Raw genomic sequence first — 16525 nt, 5'->3', positions numbered from 1 at the left:
TATCATAAAGTTTAAGGTTTTATTTTCTGCAAAGATGAATGAAAGGCAAGTCGAGTCCGCTGCTTTGCTCGCTTATTTCAGTCAAGGGTAAAGTTCTTGAGCTTAACCGCGTGGACATGGATATCCTCTTAATGCTTGAGAGAGAGAGAGAGAGAGAGAGAGAGAGAGAGAGAGAGAGAGAGAGAGAGAGAGAGAGAGAGAGAGAGAGAGAGAGAGGGAGAGGGGAAAGACAGACAGCAGAATGATAGATTAACAGACAGATAGACATTAGCAGATACATACAGTCATGTATACATACAGATAGGCGATCGGATGGCTAGAGACAGGCAGACAAACAGACAGTCAAATAGATAAGTAGACAGGAAGACGAATCGGCAGCCAGATAGATGCATAGATTATCAGATGGACGAGAAAACAGCGGTGAATAAAGAAGTGGCGAGGAGGACACAGATGGATAGACAGATAAATAAACAGACAGACACACAAATACAAAGAAAAAAATAACGGTAAGTAGAAATATAGGAATAAAAACAAGATAGTTACTGATAAACACACAGACAGGCAGACAGACGGACAGACAAACTCAGTTACCCAAGCCAGCAGAGGGAGGGAATCACGATGTTGCTGCTTTTACAACTGAATGGCCCATAAATCTCACTAGGTGTAAGAATCGCGTCACTGGCATGCTTCAAGTTGTCTGTTTACGCGTCTGGCTCAGGGAAGGAAGGCTGGGACTCGTAAAGGCCAGTTGAGGTGTCCGGAGGTGCTGAGATGCTGAGGTGGTGTTGCCTGGCGATGGAGGTTGGAGTCTTGGCGCATCACACTTATTCCTAGCCATCCTCCCTCTCCCGTATTCAGAAACGCCTTCCCCTCTCAGCATGACAATTTCCCAAGGCCACAGAGACAACCAGCAGGAATTTCAAGACAGTTTCTCCTTTTGATAAAATAGAAATCTTGCCAATCTACCACCAGAACCATTAAAATACTCTTAAAAAACACGAGTATCTTCAATTTTGGAAAGCAGTGATGGTCAGAGAGCAAAGGGTTTAAGAATACTGAGTCAGACGCATCCATCAGTCACCATACACCCGCGTTCTTTACTGGTAATACAAGAAAAACTTAACCTGGGTTCTATTAACTGCATTAAACGCGTAATGAGAAACACAGCACTTCTCAGATGAAGGTTATCGTCTGTTAGGGTTTCGTAATGGTGGTCACAAGTGGCGCTCGTTTTCTAACCAGTGGACAAGATTTCACTGCAGATTTTACAGAAATCAGCGAACCTTGACGCCTCACCTGCCGCGCCGCGCACTGCAGGGTTTGTCCGACACGACTTTTTGGTGATAAGACAGGACGTTCCTCTCTCTCTCTCTCTCTCTCTCTCTCTCTCTCTCTCTCTCTCTCTCTCTCTCTCTCTCTCTCTATCTATCTATCTATCTATCTATCTCTCGATCACAATTTTTTTTCGCCTTTCCAAATAAAAAATTTTCATCTGCTGATTAATATTTGTTTTGCGTAAGTGTCATCCTCCAAGAGGAAGAAAGGAAGCAAAGAGGTGCCGTTTAGATTACACTTTATTTAGGTTCAGTGTCTTAGCTTCTACATATGTTTGCATCCCTGACTGAAGCACAAAGGAGGGAAGAGGAGGGAAGAAGGGGTTAGTAAAGTACCATACCCTTTGCTACACGGAGGAAACATACACTTGCCGTACGGGTTACAACCATGACCATTTTGCTTCATGATATTATTTCTATAATTCACCAAACACGAATTTCATTAACTGTTTTTTTATTCTCGCATCTCAACATCATTTATTTAGTTCATGTGCCGTATGACTGTTGCCTATCCAAAGTGACTGAGTATTGTTGTAGCAGCTGTTCTATGAAAGTCCAACAGTTCTTGTAGACTACAAGGCCAAGGTCACAGTAGTGGTCCGCTGAGGACGCCCCTGTCTCGTGGGACATGGGTGCGGTGGTGCGTGGAGGGAACGACGGGATGCTTAGATAAACACTTTAGGAATATTACTCGTTTATTCATTAAACTCACTCTCGTGCGAGCCATCAAGTGAACCAATAAACACTCATTCGACACCTTGGCTGGTACACACAAGAACCTTACAGCCGTCTGGCCAGCGACGTGTGTGTCGCACTTTTGGTGTTTGAACTAGTACATGTACTGATAATTAGGCTACCACACACACACACACACACACACAGCGGGAAAGTAATGAGTCTGAACATCCTTCTTAAGCGCGTCCATGAGTGTCAGGTCAGCAGGGCTGTGCCGCGTGTTTACAGTAACAACACTGTCTCGCCGCGCCCCGTCGCAGCTGTGCCAGACGCTGCTAGCGGCCTCTCTCTCTACCCCTCTAGCCCCCCCTTGTCTACCACTCCCTCCCCCCTCCTCTCTCTCTCTCTCTCTCTCTCTCTCTCTCTCTCTCTCTCTCTCTCTCTCTCTCTCTCTCTCTCTCTCTCTCTCTCTCATTTGCATATGAGATGAAAGTCGTATATCAACGATATATATATATATATATATATATATATATATATATATATATATATATATATATATATATATATATATATATATATATATATATATATATATATATATATATATATATATATATATATATATATATATATATATATATATATATATATATATATATATATATATATATATATATATATATATATATATATACACACACACACACACACACACACACACACACACACACACACACACACACGTATATTAGTGACTTAATCTTTCATGTATGCGTATTGTAATAATGAGTAACAAGTAGGTAATAATGAAATAATTATGTTGATGTTTGTGTGGAGTGTGGAGTGTGAGTGATGGCTTGGTGGTGGTGGTGGTGGTGTGGCGCGCCTTCCGGATCCCCCGCGTGTATCCGTGACGCCTGCTTGTGTGAAGGCATTGCCTTGAAGTAGAGTAGAGGAGAAAGCGATAAAAGGGGCAATGCCCCGGTGAACAAGGAAGCCATGGACTGCCTGCGTCTTGGCCACTCAACCTCTCAGTGTCCTGAAAGGATCCAGTCCCGCCTCAACGCAAAAAAAGTAACACGTCCTCTCTTCCACTCAAAGGTTGGCTGTGAATTCCCTTCAACAAAATAAATTGTTTCACTGTATCAGTCCAGAGTTGTGGTGGTGGTGGTGGTAGTGGTGGTGGTGGTGGTGGTTTAACCTCAAACAAGATAGTATATTTGCGACATAAATTTTCGCAACACCTGATCAGTGTCGAGGTGCAGTACACGGGCTGGTTAGCGCCATAGGTACCCTTGATAGATATCAGTCTGCGGGCCAGTCTGGTTTGGGTTCGCGTGCAAGGTGGCGGCTGGCGTCCGCATAACTGTTGCGTACATGTTTTTGAGAAGTTTTGGAAACTACTGAAGACTTGAGTCTAAAGTGGATGATACATTGTCCTTGTATCCACTTATTGTTACGTGGGGTATTTTATCACAAAAAGAAAGAGAAAAAAATTGGAAAAACTAAGGAAAGCAAAAAGGAAGAACAGCAAAATTATTCTTAGGCTAACAAACAGACCTTGTGTAGCGAGACATAACTAACTGAGCCTGTTTGTCCTGTCGAAAAGGAGGATGTGAGGTGAACAAAATTTAATAAAAATGTTGAAATATGCGAAGGCTTCGATAGCATCAATACTTCATAGTCCATCCGTCAAACATAACAAGAAGACTCGACATTTGTAAAACAACTTGTAGAATTTTGTCGTCCAGCGAAACCAAACACTTCTTCAATTGGATCGTTGAAGTCTGGAGATATATCATGTTCTGACACAAGCAAAAAATAAAGATAAATTAATAGAAAATAAATATGAATAAAAACTCCGATGTTTTTCATTTCTTCATATACTATGAAATGTCGCCTTTTTCCTCTCTCTTCAAGTTTATCACCGACTATGTAGAGTGTTTGTTGGAGTAATAGCTGCAGTAATGATCATTTTTACATCGTTAGAAAAGAGAAAAAAGAAAGAAAAGGAAGAAAAAGAAAGAAAAGTGCACGGTTTGCTGTTTGGTGTTTGTGCCTGTTACTCTCCTGTCAGCCACGCCTGGAGGGAGCAACAGGTGGGGAGGAGAATCAAGTTTTATTATTCTAAACCTCTCACTTGAATAAACACTATAGCATATGATAAACAGTCTCTTGAGAACCAACATGTTAATTCCGGCTAGCTCTTATTTACTGTGTTACATTCAGGATATAAAGACAATCGTGTGCAAGTTTAAGCGTCAAGGAAGCAGAGTGGAGCACGCCAGGTCAGGGAAACAAGAACTTTATGTTACTATTTTATTATATGTCTTACTATGACTTATTTTTGAGGTAGATGGCAGCATTTAGCATCCGAATATGCGGACGCTAGTAAATAAATACGATGAATGGGCAAACTTTCGAGATGAACATGAGTCGGTGCTATCAGTATTTCTCTGCAGAATGGAAGTTTTCAGGACACACTCAATACTCACGTTCAGTTCCCCCCTCAACACTGCTGCTCACACAAGGGACCCTTCTTTGTTTTGCGGCGCTTGGCACAGTACCGGTGCTGAGCGACCCATTACTTGAGGTAAGGTACACAGAACACAGTGACAGCAGTATTCCTTATATTGAGAGGGACTTTGTAGGTCAGCACCGCGCCTCACTCTTGCACATTTGCTCTATTTGGTTGATGTTACTTGTGTTCTTTCTTGGTGTCTGTTGCTTTATTACTTTGTTTTTTTCCGTTCTCACAATTTTTCCGGTTGACTTACAAGATCATTGACAGTTCAGTCACAAGACGTGAAATGCATTCATACCCAAACACAAGTAGATCTACGTTTATATTATGTACCGTACAATATGAACACTTTATACTTTTACTAACCAGTGTATTGGCGTGTCACTTTCTCACCAATCATTATAATACATCCACTAGCCATATAATTGACCGAGTAACCTTACAATTTGCGGGAGTAACCGTGCAATTTATGAAGCAACCATATCCTTTACTGATTAATCATGCCATACACAAAACAACCGTGTCATTTCCCAAGTAACCGTACCCTATCATTTCCTGAGTAACCAAACCACCTGCTGAGTAACCCAAGAAGAAACACGACGAAGCCTCTAAAGAAACGCAGGCACCATGTGGAGTCCCCGTGTCCCTGCAGCCTCGCCTTACCACATGGGAGGGGAGGACTTACTCTAAGAAGACACGACACACACAAACAAGCCGAGGGACACGAGTTACAGTCTCGGAGGCACCTGATAATGCTTAGGATGCTCGGCGAAACTGGCGGCTTGGAAACAGTAATTATCTCAGTGAATTTGTGACGCTGAGAAGGGAAGGGAAGGGAAGGGAAGGGAAGGGGGAGGAAGAGTGAGAGGAGAGGCATTCCCGAATATGGAGGATGGCGACGCACTCACCAGACGTTTCCTTTCCCCTCCCTTCTCTCTCTCTCTCTCTCTCTCTCTCTCTCTCTCTCTCTCTCTCTCTCTCTCTCTCTGAAAATTACATGTCTAGTTTCCATTATTCCAATTTTCTCATCTCTCTATTTGAACTTACTCCCTCGCCCTCTTTCTCTCCCTCCCTCCCACCCTCCCTCTTTTCTTCCACCCAACAGCGCTACACTCTCTCTCTCTCTCTCTCTCTCTCTCTCTCTCTCTCTCTCTCTTGTGTAAAAAAACTAAATAGAACCACGCGTTAGTACATGAGTGGTGGCGAGTGATCGTGGTGGTGGTGGTGGTGGTGGTAGTGGGGAATAATAATAGTGGCGTGGGTGAGTAATGATGATGATGGTGGCGGTGTTTGTAGCAATGGTTTTGGTGATGATAGCAATGAATGATGTCAGGCATTGGTGATGGCAGCGATGATAGTGGTGATGGTGGTGGTGATGGGGTTTGTTTGCGTAGTGGTTTGGTGTGGTGGGAATGTTTGTTGTTGTTGTTGTAGAGGATGTGATGGTGGTAGCAGGGGTGTTGTGATGTGGATATGCTGTCGTGGTGGTGATGGCGCTGCATGGTGACTGGTCGTGGTGGTGATTGTGATGATGTAGTAAGTACAACTGTATTTACTTATCTGTAACATCAAAACTCGTTACAAATTGGCTGTAGTGAGTGGTGATGACATTTCTGCAGTACTAGCGATGGTGATGATCTCTCTCTCTCTCTCTCTCTCTCTCTCTCTCTCTCTCTCTCAATGATGAAGACGTCAAGAGTGAAACAAGAGTGATGGTAGTGATAATGACGTACGTATGACTTGCGATGGTGATGGTGATACTCTTACTACCTCTTATCTCTCTAGTATTTATCTATATTAACAAGTCAGGGCCTGCGTCACGGCGTGCAGTACATCATGGGGACGCAGCTCGTGTTGTGACGGCTTGATGTGTTGACGGCGGTGGTATATCAGAATCAAAGGCTCGTGTTGTGTTCCTCGGCTTGCCACTTGACGCTTCTACCAACTGAAGTGCTCGCCAACTTTTCCGCGTCTCATCTCGGCAGTTTAAGTTTAGCAGTGCATTGAAAGAAAAGTCCGTAAGTGAAGATACAAGAGAGAGAGAGAGAGAGAGAGAGGGACGGGTGTGGAGGAAGGAATGAACAGAAATTCGAAAACTATAGTATAGGTTTTAATGAGTTTCAGGGATGTTTTCATGATTCTGTAGTGTTTTCTTTTTATTTTTAGGAATTCCTTATTGTGAATAGAGAAAATACTAATAGGAACTCGACTCGTCTTCTATGTGGCTTCTGAATATCATCCTTGTGAGAGTCTAAAACATTTAAAAGGATAGCTGAAGTACATTTCCAAGTGAACCATTGATTTTTTTTCCCTCTCGACACATTAGTACAAACTACGAAACAAGGCGGGTATTTACCGTCACCACTTCGGCACGTTGAACCATTTGGCCACAGCCTTGCCTGTCCTCAGCAGTGAAAATTGTGACTGCTTGCCTCATGAAGTTTCTTAGATGAAAAATTGTTACGTTTTCTGTTTTGGCTGTTGAATGATAGCTATGGCACCAGTTACTATTCCTTGATAAGTGTTCACATACGTTCACTAGCACCATTACATAACAGTGAATACCATGTTTGCATACGAAATCGTGTAGGAGTAGACGACAGTTTACGGTGACAGCTTTCATGGTGTTTAAATTAAGGTGCTGCTGTCAGGGATCACAGCAATACATCACCTGCAGCCACCTTGCTTAGTCCTCTGCCTCTTCTCATACACCCATCACTCACACGTCTTCCTTCAGTGTATTCATGTATTGTATCGACTCTTTCAGTTGTTTATCATCCTCTTGGCTGACTGGTTTACCTTCAGCATTCTTAACCCCTTCAGTACCATGACGCGTTTTCATATTCATTCTTTTTACTATTTGGTGATTTTGATTTTTTTTTTTTTTTTTATGTCATGGCCTAAAGCGCCTGTAGGCATACTTGAAGAGTATATGTGGGAAGCGCTGTTCAGCTTCAGAAACTTATGTAGCGATTAAAATAGTGAAGACTCTGGCCATTAATCATCTGACCTCCATAGACAGTTCATAAAGTAAATAAAATCGTCTAATCATACCCAAAAATCAAGGTAAAAATGCATCCCAGTACTGAAGGAGTTAATCTCACGTACTCTCCATTTCTCTTCAGTGTATTCATGTACTGTATCTTGTCTTTTAGCTGTGTTTCTTCCTCTTGGCCAGCTGGTTTATATCCGCCATCCTTAACCTCACGTACTGTACCTTCATTTCTCCTCTGTACTTAACCTGACTCTACCTCAATGTCACCTCTTTACTGTTGTCCCAAATGTTACCACTGCACTCGAACTCACTCCAGATTTGAGGCTTTAAACTAGAAACGCAATATGTTCAAAGGGACAGGAGGAGTTGTGTTTACTGTTTTATCATCCTAGACATGCAAGCTACCAGCCAAATACGAATCAATTATTTCTTCGTCCACTTCCATAATCAATCAAGTAGACGTGCGGTCAATCTTTAACCCCTTCAGTACAGGAACGCATTATTCTCATGATTTTTTGCTGTGATTACACGATTTTATATACATTAGGAAGGGTCTATGGAGGTCAGAAGATTAATGGTCAGAGTCTTCACTATTCTAATCTCCACATGAGTTTTTGAAGCTATAAAATCGCCAAATAGTAAGCAGAGTGAATGTGGAAACGCGTCATGTTACTGAAGGGGTAAAGAGACGCGCCTCGGTTCAGGGTACAAGTTGTGGTGTCGCGTTTGCTTCTTGTTGCCTCAGATGGGAATGTTAGTTTTTCCTTGGGTAATTGACAACGGGACTTTCTAATTACGGGAAAAATTAACCCCAGGAAAGTAATTTGGCATTTCTCGTGGGTGACGACCGCTCATCCGACAGCTGTGATTTTTATGTTACATTTGTATAATTATAACTTTTCACTGTAATCGTAGTTATGAAATTACAACACAATCATGTACAATTTAGTCAGCGTCTTCAGATGTCTCACCACGAGTATTCTTAACCAGCATAGTTTTATGAGAGAGAGAGAGAGAGAGAGAGAGAGAGAGAGAGAGAGAGAGAGAGAGACTTTTGAAACATTTGAAACATTTATTCTTGCTTACAGTTGTACAATATTATATACTAAGTCTAAGTTAACAGTAACTGTAGCATGCCTTTCTAAAGAGAGAGAGAGAGAGAGAGAGAGAGAGAGAGAGAGAGCATTTGGTTGGCTCGTCTAAGAGAAAGCTGATTGATTAATAAATAACTATGTTGGCACCGAAACACCTGAAGTCATAAGGCGCGAACCTGAATCGAGCGCCGGAAACCAGCCTGCCTGCCCTCACTTCCCCTATCACGGAGAAGTGGTGTGGTGGTGTCATAAAGAGAGATAGTGGATTAACATAAGTACTCGTGTGTCATCGGATGAATTGCACAAACGCATTCGTAAAACATGCAGCGCGTTCCCTCTCTGCTGGTGATGGACGGGGGGTGGAAAGGTCGCAACATGTGCTTCCTGTAATACTTCTTGCTACCTTGGCGCAGGTGTAGTGACAGGAAGGTGGCGAGGGGTGAGTGTGTGTGCGCCTTGCCAACCACTCCCTCAACACTGAACACTGAGACTCTGTGCATCGTGCAACAAAAGCAATGGAGAGTGTAAACATAACTTGCGTTCGTGTTTGCTGCTTCGGTTTTCCAGATATCGATTATCTCATTGTTGATTAATGGGTAGATGAAACAAGAGTCTACACTGCTACTACTATTACTACTGCTACTACTACTACTACTACTACTACTACTGTGATCACTGCTACTACTACTACTACTACTACTACTACTACTACTACTACTACTACTACTACTACTACTACTACTACTACTACTACTACTACTACTACTGCTATTACTACTACTACTACTACTACTACTACTACTACTACTACTACTACTACTAAAACACGGTTAAAGATTACTTGATAAATCTTTTCCATTGGTACCATTTTCATTAAGTTGAAAGGAATGTATGTTCCCTACACGTACCCACTGCACCGCACTATACGGAGCTGTAGATAGGTAAGGGAGCGGGGAATGCCTTGAGTCAGGGTTTACAAAGGGAACAGGACAGGGATGTGCTATAAGTCACCTTTCATTAATTGAGAGAGTGAGAGTAATGAATTTAAATTGCTTTCTTATATTCCGTCGCATTGTTTCTTACGTCAGTACATTATTGTGTAGTAAATGAACTCTCTCTCTCTCTCTCTCTCTCTCTCTCTCTCTCTCTCTCTCTCTCTCTCTCTCTCTCTCTCTCTCTCTCTCTCTCTCTCTCTCTCTCTCTCTCTCTCTCTCTCATAACTTACTACAGAGATGATTCATTATTCTACCTACTCTCTCTCTCTCTCTCTCTCTCTCTCTCTCTCTCTCTCTCTCTCTCTCTCTCTCTCTCTCTCTCTCTCTCTCTCTCTCTCTCTCTCTCTCTCTCTCTTTATGTAACTTACTACAAAGATGATTAATTATTCTACTCTCTCTCTCTCTCTCTCTCTCTCTCTCTCTCTCTCTCTCTCTCTCTCTCTCTCTCTCTCTCTCTCTCTCTCTCTCTCTCTCTCTCTCTCTCTCTCTCTCTCTCTCTCTCTCTCTCTCTCTCTCTCTCTGGCTGGGTACAGGCGAGAAATAATCACTGCTTTGTAATCTATAACATATCTACAGAAGGGAAAATGCATGTGCTGTCCATCTTCCTCTCCAGTCCATTTATTTCCTCAATGAGTAACATATATTTCTTTCGTATTTCCAGCGCTGTGCTTCCAAGACGGCATCTACTACCCGGTGAGTCCTTACTGCCTTATGTACTTGCACTAGACTAAGCCCTTTTTACTATTGTTCCTTTTCAATCAACATTTTAACCTATCACTGCTAAACAATCCCTAAACTGATCAGACTTATTCTAGAGGGATTCGTATTGTAGTTTTCTAAACGAGGAGGAGGATGAGGAGGAGGAGGAGGTGGTGGAGGAAGAAAAGAAGGACTGAGGTTAAACTGAGGATTGGACAAAGGATGAATGTGTGAGGGAAAAAGGAGACTTAGGAATCTGTTCTGTGTCTGTGAAGGATTACATTAAGTTGTTCTGAGTATCAAGAAAGGGCAGAGTTAGGAGTTAAAAGCTTAAAACACTAAAAATAAAAGAATAACTGGCTTACACGACACACAGAGAGAGAGAGAGAGAGAGAGAGAGAGAGAGAGAGAGAGAGAGAGAGAGAGAGAGATAACGTCATAACACTTTAGTATGAAGATGAAAAAGAAGAAGGGAGAAGAAGAGAGGAGGGATAAAGAAAATAAAAGAGAGAAAGGAAAGACGGAAATGAGAAAGAAACAAGAAATGATAATGAGAGAAAGGGAGAAAAAGGAAGTTAGAGAAAAAGAAAGATGAAAAAGAAGAGATGAAAAAGAAGAAAAAGCATGATAATTAGAAAAATAGAGAATATACGAAAGGATGAAGGGAAGGAAATAGAAGAGAGAGGAAAGGAAGAAGAAAGAAAAGATGATGATGGGAGTAAGGGAGAAAGAAAGAGAGAGAGAGAGAGAGAGAGAGAGAGAGAGAGAGAGAGAGAGAGAGAGTTACACTGGCTTTATCTTTTCCTTGACTATTTATAAGGCTGCAGTATGATAAAAAGTATGAAAAAGAGGCGTTCAAGTAAAAGAAATATATAAAAGAAACTGGTCTAATAATGCAAAGAGTTAACGCGTCACTCCCTCCGGTCCATTTGTCTCTCCAGAATTAATCTCAATTTTTGGCGCTATTCATTAATTTTCATCAGCAGCTGGAGGCCGTCACCTTCTGAAATAAATTGTTCTCTCTCTCTCTCTCTCTCTCTCTCTCTCTCTCTCTCTCTCTCTCTCTCTCTCTCTCTCTCTCTCTCTCCTCCTTTTTCTTACCTTCCTTTTCTTTCTCCCTTACTTTCATCATCATCTTTTCTTTCTTCCTTCTTTCCATCATTCCTCTTTCACTATTCTCTTTCTTCCTTTTCTCATTCTTCCTCTCCCTCTCTCCCTTAATTTTCTTTCTTATATATTTTATCTATAATTATACTAAGATGCTATGACATTCTCTCTCTCTCTCTCTCTCTCTCTCTCTCTCTCTCTCTCTCTCTCTCTCTCTCTCTCTCTCTCTCTCTCTCTCTCTCTCTCTCTCTCTCTCTCTCTCTAACGCATACCTTTCTCGGTCCCTCGCTCACCAATCAACACTTCCAACAAGCGTGAGGAGGAGGAGGAGGAGGAGGAGGTGGAGGAGGAGGAGGAGGAAGGGGAGGTGGATGGGGAGGAAGAGGAGGTGGCGGTGGTGGTAGTGGTGATGGTGGTGGTCGTGATGGGGAAGGTGTGATGAATGTCATGGGCGTGAAGAGTAGGCGTGGATGCCAAGAAGCGATGCGTGCTGGGTGGGCGTACCGAGAGAGAGAGAGAGAGAGAGAGAGAGAGAGAGAGAGAGAGAGGTGTAGAATTATCATTAGCTTTAGGCAACTTACAACAAAGATGATTCATTCTTTTACCTACTCTCTCTCTCTCTCTCTCTCTCTCTCTCTCTCTCTCTCTCTCTCTCTCTCTCTCTCTCGTTATCACCATATGTTTCTGCTCCCTGTCCTCTCTTCATCACCTTACTCCCTCCTCTCCTCTCTCTCTCTCTCTCTCTCTCTCTCTCTCTCTCTCTCTCTCTCTCTCTCTCTCTCTCTCTCTCTCTCTCTCTCTCTCTGTCAGTCTCGCCCTATCACCTGTCACTTGTCTGTCTGTCTTCCTCACTTACTATCTCCTTCAGCTGTCACTGCCTTTTTCTTTCTCCTTTTGGCTTTCTTATATGATTCTATTTTACTTTTTTTATTTTTTCTTGATGTTATTTTTTCAGTTCTTTTCTTTTTTTTTTTGTTTTATATTGTTTCGTTTTGCTTTGTATTTCAATTTGTTTTCCTGTTTTGTGTTCTTTTTGGAGTTTTTTTTTTTTTCTTTCATTTTTTTTTTTTAGTTTTGTTTTGATTGTTTCTTTTCTTTTTTTTTTTTTTTCTTCATGGTTTTCTATTCTCTCTCTCTCTCTCTCTCTCTCTCTCTCTCTCTCTCTCTCTCTCTCTCTCTCTCTCTCTCTCTCTCTCTCTCTCTCTCTGTGGTTGTTTTCGTGTGTTTGTGTGTTATTTTAGTTCCGTTTTTCTCCTTCTCTCTCTCTCTCTCTCTCTCTCTCTCTCTCTCTCTCTCTCTCTCTCTCTCTCTCCATAATCATAACTGAGCTCGTCACTATACCTCTAATCTTTCCATTAACTACACACACACACACACACACACACACACACACACACACACACACACACACACACACACACACACACACACACACACACACACACAAACTTTTCTTCCTTCCCTTATTTTTCTTATTATAATTTCTTACTTAGCTCGTCTCTCTCTCTCTCTCTCTCTCTCTCTCTCTCTCTCTCTCTCTCTCTCTCTCTCTCTCTCTCTCTCTCTCTCTCTCTCTCTCTCTCTCTCTCTCTCTCTCTTCATGCCTGGCTTCTACTGTACGCTCGGCCTGTCACCCATATGTCACTCTGCCAGACTCTCTCTCTCTCTCTCTCTCTCTCTCTCTCTCTGAATGGTCTCCAGCTGCTCCTTCCCTCACTACTGCCACACTTAAAGCCTGTTTGTCTCTCTGTCTGTGTGTCTGTCCATCCGTCCGTCTGTCTCCTCGATCCTCGCCTCTTCGATTCTTTCTTTTCACTTCATTCACAGACCCACACTCATGCTACTGTCTGTATACCTGTCTGTCTGTCCTCTCTACCTGCCTATATTGTCTACTTTACTCCTACTTGTTTCTATCGCCCTATGAATCTCCTCTGTCTTGTTTATGTGTACGTATCCGAGCCTCTGCTGTCTTCACTCACTTTTGTCCTGTATTCTGAAACCCTTTGCTCTCTCACCGTCACTGCTTTCCAAAGGCTCCAGTTGAAGATACTCGTGGTTTTAAGGGTATTTTTACGCTTCTGGTGATAGATTGGTAAGATTTCTTGTTTGTTAAAAGGAGAAACTCTTGTAAACCCATCTAGTTGTCTCTGTGGCCTTGGAAATTTGTCGTAGTGAAAGAGGAAGGCATTTCTGAATACTACCGATTTTTTTTTTTTTCTCCCGTCATGACACACATTGCTTTACCACCTTGTCGAATCCTTGTTGTCTCTTTCACTTAGGTTATAATGAGTTTCTTTTTTCTCTCTGTCTTTCTTCTTTTCCCTCTCCCTCTCTCTCTTTCCACACCATGAGTACTATTATTTATGGCTTCATTCTCCCTCTACCCGTTTCTCAAGGCTCATTGCTAGCACTTCGTCAGCTTTACTGGAGCCACTTTCAGCGTGTTATCGTGACTAATTTAGATAGACGCGGTTGGAAGATATAAGGGCTTTCAAATGTGTCTTCGTGATTCAGTGGTGGTTTCACGAAGATTCGACGCCACTCATGAGGAAAAGACATCGTGGTAATCCGACTTGAACTAAACCACTGCGAGGATTGAAAACAGTCGTAACTTAAAGGAACAAAACGTTGAAGGATAAGAGAAAGTAGTCATTGGAGAGTCCATCTAAGTAAGCAACATTTTTACTGCTACTACTACTACTACTACTACTACTACTACTACTACTACTACTACTACTACTACTACTACTACTACTACTACTACTACTCTTTCCTACCACTCCCAGTCCCACCACCACAACTATCTCAGAAGAACCATAAATCACTTTAGCGTGTTGAGCTTAACAACTCTTGGACGCGGCTTCCTCCCTTCCCCTTGCCCGTCCCTCCATCATTCTTTTTTCCTCCCTTTCTCTCTCTCTATCTTTCTCTCTCTCTCTCCCCTTTTCTCTTTCCTTCCCTTCTCATATCATCCTTGCCTCCCTCCCACCCACCCACCCCTAACCCGTTCCGTTCCTTACTCATCCTCCTTCTCTTTCTTCCCTTCTTCCCGTGTCAGTTCCTCCTTCCTCTCCTCTTCTCCCTCCACGCACCATACGCCGTAAATTAATCTCTTATTAGCTTACTTATAGAGTTTTTGTCGAGTGTTGTTCTTAATTAACATTTTTGTAGCCTCACTATTTCATTCTCCCTTTCCTGTCGTCCCTTTCCTTCCCCTTGATCCTCTCTCGCACTTTCTTTCTCGCGAACATCACTTTTTTGCTTTTCTGTCAAGATGTTTTTTTCTTTCACTTTCGGTACGGGTCTCCTCTTACTGCTGAAGTTCATTGCCATATATGTAATATGTGCTCTCTCTCTCTCTCTCTCTCTCTCTCTCTCTCTCTCTCTCTCTCTGCGGCATGAAGAGGGGCGCGTATTCCGCTGATCACGGAAGCTGAACAAAAGGGGCGTTGCCATACTCGGCAGGCCCACTGAGAGATAACTTACCAAAAGTGTTCCCTTCCAATTAAAGACAGCCTCGGCCAGCGTGGTGTGGTATACGCTGGTGTAGCCTCCCTCGCAGCCCAGACCTCAAGCACCTCAGTAGGATACAACGTTATCGAAAGGATTGATAAGGTGGAAACGGAATAAAGACTTCAAAAATATCAATGATAAGTTAATAGACAAGGATATATGAGTAAGTTAGCCAGTAAAACAATAGACATTAAATGAGTAAATAAATGAATAAATAGATGAATGAATAAATGAATAGATAAAACAAGATAGATAGATTAATAAGAAAAGAAAAAGAAAAGTTACTCCATTCGAAAATATAACATGAAAGAGTTGAAGAACTTGAAATAACGACACAACTATGAACGCAGAAAACAGTCCTACACACACACACACACACACACACACACACACGCCCGGTAGCTCAGTGGTTAGAGCGCTGGCTTCACAAGCCAGAGGACCGGTGTTCGATTCCCCGGCCGGGTGGAGATATTTGGGTGTGTCTCCTTTCACGTGTAGCCCCTGTTCACCTAGCAGTGAGTAGGTACATCGAGGAGTTGTGACCTTGTTGTTCCGGTGTGTGGTGTGTGCCTGGTCTCAGGCCTATCCGAAGATCGGAAATAATGAGCTCTGAGCTCGTTCCGCAGGGTAACGTCTGGCTGTCTCGTCAGAGACTGCAGCAGATCAAACAAACAAACAGTGAAACACACACACACACACACACACACACACACACACACACACACACACACCACGTAGTGTAGTGGTTAGCACGCTCGACTCACAGTCGAGAGGGCCAGATACGAGTCCAGGGGCGGCGAGGTAAATGGGCAAGCCTCTGTTCACCTAGGAGTAAATAGGTACGGGATGTAACTCGAGTGATTGTGGCCTCGCTTTCCCGGTGTGTGGAGTGTGTTGTGGTCTCACAAGATCGGTCTATGAGCTCTGAGCTCGCTCCGTAATGGGGAAGACTGGCTGGGTGACCAGCAGACGACCGAGGTGAATTACACACACACACACACACACACACACACACACACACACACACACACACACACACACACACACACACACACACACACACACACACAATTGCACTGGACTGATAAGGACTTTTTATTAAATTGGGTGCTAGTGCTTTGCCAGTGATAGTATATATATATATATATATATATATATATATATATATATATATATATATATATATATATATATATATATATATATATATATATATATATATATATATATATATATATCGTGGTTTGCAGTAGGTTCTATCGGTTGGTCGGGATCGGTCCTTGGAGCAGCTCTTCCTTGTTACGCAAATTTTGAGTAGCTAAACGCTCCTGGCCATTGCCGACCACGCCCAGTCCATTGTTATTGGTGCAAAGGCGTCCCAACCAAGATCACGGCGCGCCAAGACCGACTACAGTCAGTCTTATAATATGACGCTGATTTAGTATCAACTTGTAAGAAATTAGCATTATTGTGATTTAAGAAACTCTCTTTTTCATATTCACGTATTTCACATTGGTTAGTTTTATAGGTGCTACTTGGTATGTGATCTACAACCAACGTGATTTGCTACACGAGTCAAATTCTAC

General features: G+C 42.4%; 1 protein-coding gene across 1 annotated transcript in view; it reads left to right on the top strand.

The window, feature by feature from the left end:
* Positions 1–16525, top strand: part of LOC123520727 (extracellular matrix organizing protein FRAS1-like) — a 67159-nt gene that overhangs the window by 11174 nt on the left and 39460 nt on the right. The window contains 1 exon segment of the mRNA XM_045283282.1: positions 10282–10313. Within this exon segment, the coding sequence (XP_045139217.1) occupies positions 10282–10313 (32 nt within the window).

Source organism: Portunus trituberculatus, chromosome 47 (assembly GCF_017591435.1).
Source record: "Portunus trituberculatus isolate SZX2019 chromosome 47, ASM1759143v1, whole genome shotgun sequence".
NCBI lineage: Eukaryota > Metazoa > Arthropoda > Malacostraca > Decapoda > Portunidae > Portunus > Portunus trituberculatus.
Note: the sequence above shows the minus strand (reverse complement) of the source record. Positions and strands in the feature narration are given on the sequence as shown.